The sequence below is a fragment of the Malus sylvestris genome, chromosome 14, assembly GCF_916048215.2.
Source record: "Malus sylvestris chromosome 14, drMalSylv7.2, whole genome shotgun sequence".
Classification (NCBI taxonomy): Eukaryota; Viridiplantae; Streptophyta; class Magnoliopsida; order Rosales; family Rosaceae; genus Malus; species Malus sylvestris.
Window position 1 is genome coordinate 6,988,111 of NC_062273.1, and position 7,228 is coordinate 6,995,338.

At 41.6% G+C, this 7,228-nt stretch overlaps 1 protein-coding gene and 1 pseudogene across 1 annotated transcript; one reads left to right on the forward strand and one right to left on the reverse strand.

The window, feature by feature from the left end:
* The first annotated feature begins 888 nt into the window (after positions 1-888).
* On the forward strand, positions 889-2,688 carry LOC126599345 (uncharacterized; annotated as a pseudogene).
* A 218-nt stretch (positions 2,689-2,906) lies between these two features.
* Positions 2,907-3,989, reverse strand: LOC126599348 (pentatricopeptide repeat-containing protein At1g11900-like). Its single transcript, XM_050265713.1, has one exon. It carries the CDS (start codon positions 3,655-3,657, stop codon positions 3,082-3,084), a length of 576 nt encoding a protein of 191 aa, XP_050121670.1. The 5' UTR covers positions 3,658-3,989; the 3' UTR covers positions 2,907-3,081.
* Between the last annotated feature and the right edge of the window lie 3,239 nt (positions 3,990-7,228).

A 7,228-nucleotide genomic window follows, 5' to 3' on the forward strand; every position in this document is an offset into this window, starting at 1 on the left:
TGAGAGGCTTTAATGATGTCCTCTTCCCTCTATTTATAGTAGCCAACCTGCTTCCGCTCGAATCACAACCATACTCAGACTAGAACTCCTTCCCCCGATCTAACCTTATCTCGACCAGTCCTACTCCTACTAGGACTTTGAACTCAACTCCCTTAACAAGCCGCATTCGATCCCAAACTTCTACATTCTTATCCTGCCAAAACTCATTCTCGTGTTAGGATTCAATCACCCATGGATTCCTAATAGCATACGGCCGACCTTCGTTATGTGGCCCATAAGCCGGATGCCTCCCAACGACTCCTAAGTACGGCCTCTGGGCCGAGAACAAATCTAAACTCGGCCCAAACCAATATTTTTAGGCCCAAACAGTACCGTATAATGTTGAAAAATGAGGATTTGACCATGTGATGCCATGAATTATATATTCTCTTCAATTTTCAAATTTTAAATTTTCAGAAATTAAGTTCCCCAAAATAACCCAATTTAGTATTTGAAAAAAAAATATATATATATTTTCTGAGAAATTGGGCACTGCCCTACGTAATAAAACCTCTGACGCAAAAAAATATAAACGTAAAAGGTAAAAAAAAATGGGAACTTTAACGAAAAGCACCCGGTACTGTTCACTTTAACGAAAAACCACATTTTTACACTAAAAAGTCAATCCTGGTACTATTCACTTTAACCTTTATTTTGTCCTTATCATTAAAACTCAAAGTTTTCAAGTCCTTTTCATTAGTTTTCCTAAAAAAAATATGTCCAAAAAAACAAGAGGAAAAATACTTCAAATCTCATTAAAATAAAAAACTTTAACTCAAATCGGAGCGTCTATATGAGCCTTTTAGCATCCAACGGTCAAAAATCTCAAAATACAAAAAAAAAAAAAAAAAAAAAAATCAAGATCGCCACTCTCTCTCTCTCTCACACTTTCATCCAAGAATCACAAATCAGTAGTTCCAGTACAAAACCCCATCATCTAATCTTTCCATCTTCCCCTCAAATCGTTCGAACTTCGAACCCAGTGAGTGAAAATGAGTGTAGTTGAATACCAAGACACCGTTAACACACCAGACTTTCAGGTGTGGAACAACGCCGCCTTCGACCACGAAGACTCCGAAGGCGGCTCCTTCGTCGTGAAGGCTTCCTGGTCCGATATACTCAAACCCATTTCGCTGAATTGCTCTTCCGAGTCATTTAAATCGGGTTGCAGCAAAGAAAATATGAGCCCCGCGATTCTGAAAACCCCTGTCTGCGTCAAATCTTCGGTGCCCTTCAAGTCGATGGACACAAATACTAATCTTGATCCCTTCTCGGCGGTTGCGAAGAAGAAGGCTCTCGAGGAAGTTGAAGAAAGATAAGAGAGAGTTCGAGATGAGAGGAAGGTCGATGCGGAGATTAAAGAGATTGAGAAGGAGATTGGTCGATTGAATTCGAGGCTCGGAGCACTTAAACTTGAAAAGGCTGAGGAAACGAGAAGGAGGTAGAGAAGCGTGGAAGGGTTGTGGCGGCGAAGTTCATGGAGCAGAAACAAAGTGTGAAGAATCTGGATGGGTTGAAAAAGATTGAGTCTATGATGAGTGTGAGGTCGAAGGTTAATCGGAGAGGAATGAGTTTGGGGCCGTCTGAGATTGTAGTTGGAGCCGGATTTCAGACGCCGAGTAAGTTCGAGATCACCCCTGTTCAGGTAATGCATAGTCGCCGGAAATCGGGCTTTTGGAAGCTTCAGAACATTGATGAATTAAGGGCTACGAAAGAGAGGGGCAAGAGTTTGAATTGAGTCTAAAATCGAGGAAAACTGTGTCCAGGGTTCAAGCTCCGAAACAGGCTGCAACTACTGTTGGAGGGTCCAAAAGGCCTGTGAAGAAGCAAGACAAGGTTCTTGCATCGATTGGACCCAAAAAGCTTTTTAAAGACGGAGCCGAGAAGTCTGTGCCTGCTAAGAAAACACCATTCAAGCCTGGGAGGGTTGTGCCTAGTAGGTACAATCAGATTGGGAATTCAGCAGTGAGTGATGGTTGGAAGCGGTCTTGGCCTGAGGAGGATAAGGATGACAGTAAGAGAGGTGACAAGAGACGGGTCTCCTTGGTTGGAAAGCCTTATGGCATTGCCCTTGAGACATCCAGGAGTCAAGGATCGGAGTGTCGGGTGAAGAAGAGCTGGGAGATTCCAAGTAAGATAGTGGTGTACCAAGGTGCAGCAGAGCATAACAAGTCACCTTCAGTTATTGCTGAGATAGGAGATGTGCTTCCAAAAATTAAGACTGTCCGATGTGGGATTGATACTCCGAGGGGTTCAGGGCCAGCCAAAAGGGTTGCAGAATTGGTTGGGATGAAATCCTACTTTAGCACCCATGGAGAGGTTTGCCAGGAATTGAGTTTTGCAGAAGAAGATGCTGAGGAAGAATAAGTGGAATTGGATGGGATAAAATCCTACTTTAGCACCATTGGAGAGGTTTTCCAGGAATTGAGTTTTGCAGAAGAAAATGCTGAGGAAGAATAAGTGGAATTGTCGAGGAACTTCACCTCGACTGAATTTGTTAATTTTTGTACTAAAGTTCACCTGATTTTCAGTTAGCCATTACTCTTGTTATGGAGTAAGTATGCATTTTGTATTGGTTAATTGGGTTTGTAAGTCTCTGGTTTCTTTGCTATGCAATAATAATAGATGAAGCTATTTTTTTGCTTCCTAGCAACATGTGTCTGCTAATATCAACGATTTCACTCGAATAAAAGTGTCGAAATCTGAATCTTGATACAAAATCATTCCAATTGGTATACAACTATATAAGAATTGGCAAAAGCAAGAGATCTTGAAACCGAAAACCAAAAGATAACTTCAGCTTCTAACTACTTACAAGTGTATATTATTTGAAGTCCATAAGACTAGTAACATGAGGATCATCAGTCTGCAAATAAAAACAACTTTGCTCGAAGAAAACTGTTGAATTCGAATCATGTTTGATACAAATCATTTCAAAAATAAGCAAACAAAGTGAATAACACATTTAAATCACTATACAACTACATCAGTGGAAATAACAAGATGAACTCAATGCCAAGTCCACCTTCTAACTACTTACAATCATTTATTACGTTTGAAATCCATTGGACCAGCAAGCTCCGAATCACACAAATTCATCTCATCTGTTAAACTCAATGCCAAGTCCACCTTCCCCATCTTCTTCAGGTTTGTGATCAGCGACCGATAAACATACAGGAAAGGACGAATCTGCCTCGCCTTCATCTCATCAAAGAATCTCAATGCCTCCTCAACATTTCCTGATCTTCCCAGGCTCTCAATCACTGCAGTATAAGTAAGCAAATCTGCCTTCACTCCATTTTCACCAATTTCCTTGTAGTAAAACAAGCACACATCGAATTTCCCAAGCTTCCCCAAATTGTTCAACACCGTATTGTAAGAAACCACATCAGGGGCAATGCCGGCCTCTTTCATAGACCCGAACTGACCCAGCATTTCATCAACCAGACCGGCACATCCTAAAATCTCTAAAACAGTGTTGTGGGTGTACAAATTAGTCACGAAATCAAGAGTTTTCATCTGGGAAAAGATCAGAAGCGCCTTCTCAGTCTCTCCACATTCGTCGAAAGCAAAGATAATCCTGTTTATAACTGTCATGCTGGGAGAGGTGATCTCCATTACCTGCTTGGTTAATCTGAGCAGCTCCGCGCAATCATCCGACTTTGCTAAAGCTTTGGCGACAGTGAGAAAATAAGCAGAATTTAAAGGTTGAGAAGATGCGATTGCGAGCTGAAAAAGCTGGGATAGGAAGGAAATGGTGCTGCTTTCCGCTGTGGCCGCAACCAGCACGCGGTTGAACGATTTGGGGATGAGGAAAATGCAGTTTTCGTATAAGGATTCGAGTAATGTGGCAGCGCTTTGTATGGAGGAAAGAATTTGATTCAGGGTAGCTTCTTACTGTGGGGAAGAAGAGGTTTGAGAGCTGCTGATGAATCTGGTTGTGGTGGAAAACAATGGTGGATTGACTGAGGTGGAGAAGGGCAGGGTGTTAGGAAATGCATTTTATTCCTTTTGTTGTAATTTTAGTTTATTAAATAAAATGGTTTGTCCTTTAGCAAGTTGGTTATGTAATGGAATGCTAAGTTGGCATTTCTGAGTGGAAAGGCTACTTAAATGGAGCAATGGCCTCATTCCTCCTCAGACGAATATTTTGAGTATTATTAATTGAAATTCACACGAGCTTCTTGCTCGTCTTCTACCTCTTCCACTCCATATCTTCATTGCTACACTGTACAGGTTGAGCAGGTTCCTAACATTGGTATCACCCAATTTTAATCCTGGATCCCTCTTTGTATGCCCCACTACAATCCAAACACTCGATTATCTCACATGGACGCTCGAGTTGCTGCTTTGGAATCTTTTGTTGCTGCACTCTCTGACTCCATCTATTAAAAAATGGCGATGTTCTTCGAACAATTTTGTCGGGAGCAAGTTTGTGCTCGTGGGAGCGGAGGTTCCACTTCTGATACCGATCCTCCTCCCCAACCACTCATCGCTGATCCTCACGATCCTGGCGACCTTGATCCTCATTGGCCTCGCCATAATTGGCAACCTCGTATCGATTTTCCCTGATTTACTCCGGGTGAAAACCTATTTGCTTGGATTTATAAATCGGAACAGTTTTTCACCTACTATTCCATTCCTAAGCTTCAGAAGGTCTTAACAGTCTCGTTTCACTTGGAAGGAGAGGCACTCCAGTGGTTTCGATGGCACGATTGCTTGCGCACCACTCCTCGGTGGGGGGATTTCACACACGCATTTTGCAAAGAATTTGGGGCCTCTGAGTTTGAAGATAGTGCTGAAACGCTCTTCAAATTGAAACAATCAGGTACTCTCAAAGATTACATCACTGAATTTAGGCGTTTGGCAAATAGAACCCATGATTTAGGGCTTATATTGTTAAAGAGTTGTTTATTGGGTGGATTGAAACGTGAACTTAAATATGATGTTAAGCTACTGCGCCCTTCTGATTAGCATGATGCCATTTCAATTGCCTTACAACTTGATGCTAAATTGTGTGATTTGAAGAGTGGCTATACTAAGCCTTTTTTCACAGCCTCGTGTGTCACACACCCCTACTACACCACACATCACTCCTAATGTTAAACCTTCTAATTTCACTGTGAAGAGGTTAACTCATGCGGATATTTAGCGTAAAAATGAGAAGGGTGAGTGCTGGTTTTGTGACGAAAAGTGGCGCACGGGACATAATTGTGCTAATAAGCAACTCCTCATGCATGATTTAGCTTACCCTGAAGAGGAGATCACCACCCTACTGTTAGAAGAACCTCTACCTGAATTTTTACAAATGGAACTTAGTGAATGTGCATTTTATGGCACACTTGCTAGGACCACTGTGAAAACAATGAAAGTAATCGGTTTAGTGAATGGTCAACAAGTCACAGTTCTCTTAGATTCTGGAAGCACGCATAACTTTGTGGATTCTAGACTCCTTAAGAAATTTGCTTGGCACACTCAACCCACTAAACCATTTGAAGTGATAATTGCGGATGGGGGTAAGGTTAGTAGTTCAGGTTGCTACACTGATGCTGCCTTATCAATTGGGGGTTATGAATGTGGTGTGGATCTATACTCCTTGCCTTTAGGAGGGTGTGACATAGTATTAGGGGTCCAATGGCTTTCCTCAGTTAGCCCGGTTCTCTGGGATTTCCAGCTACTAACTATGGAATTTGCCAAGAATGGTTCTCAGTATAAACTCATTCATAGTGACACACATGCTCCACTGATTCAAGAGGGGACTCTTCAACAGCTTGACAAAGAGATTTTCAACTCTAATTTGGGCTTGTTCCTTTACTCCATTGAAGATAAAATGGTTGAAGCTTGTGAATTAAACCCCTTGCAACTTAAGCAACTACAAGAAGTGTTGGGGCAGTTTGACACCATTTTTGTCTTACCTATTGAGCTACCGCCTAGTAGGGTTCACAATCATCAAATTCCACTCATTCCTGGATCTAAGCCCCCTAATATACGACCCTACCATTATGGTCCCTTGCAAAAGACTGAGATTGAGAAAGCAGTTCAAGAACTACTTAAGGCAGGTTTTATCCGACCAAGCCACAGTCCTTTCTCTTGTCCAGTTCTTCTTGTGAAGAAAAAAGAAGAAACCTGGAGAATGTGTATGGACTACAGAGAGCTTAATGCCATAACAATCAAGGATAAGTACCCTATTCCTCTGATTGACGATCTCTTAGATGAACTACATGGTGCTCGGTTTTTCTCTAAGCTTGATTTACAGTCCGGTTATCATCAACTTTTGATGCATCCTCAAGACATTGAAAAAACTGCTTTTAGAACCCATGAAGGTCACTATGAGTTCTTAGTGATGCCTTTTGGACTCATTAATGCCCCTGCGACATTTCAAAGCCTTATGAATGATATATTCAGACCCTACTTGCGGCATTTCATCCTTGTGTTCTTCGATGACATATTGGTCTACAGTAAGAATTGGGAAGACCATTTGTTACATCTTAAAATGACATTTGAAGTGTTGCAGCAGCACCAACTTTATGTTAAAAAGCATAAATGTTCTTTTGGTCAAAGTAAAGTGGAATATTTGGGCCATGTCATATCAAGCAAAGGTGTAAAGGCTGATCCCTCCAAGATTCAGGCTATCATGGACTGGCCTAAGCCTACTACAGTGAAAGAATTAAGAGGTTTCCTTGGTCTCACAGGCTATTACAGGAAATTTGTGCCTGGTTTTGGCAAAATCTGCCAACCACTTTACCATATGACTAAGAATGATGGATTTTTGTGGACCCCAGCAGCTGAAGTAGCTTTCCAGAAGCTCAAGGATACTATGACCTCTCCATAGGTCCTTGCTTTGCCTGATTTTACACTGCCATTTGAGTTGGAATGTGATGCCTCTGATAATGGCATTGGTGCGGTTCTACAGCAACAAGGGAAACCAATTGCATTTACTAGTCGAGCTTTAGGACCTAAGAATCAAGCTCTCCACCTATGAGAGAGAACTCATTGCAATTGTACATGCTGTCAAGAAATGGCAGTCCTATCTTCAGGGTAGGCATTTTATAATCAAGACTGATCACTGCAGCTTGAAATATTTTCTAAACCAAAGGGCTCATACAACATTCCAACAGAAGTGGGTTTCTAAATTGATGGGATTCGATTATGAAATTCATTTTAAGAAGGGTGTTGATAACGTAGTTGC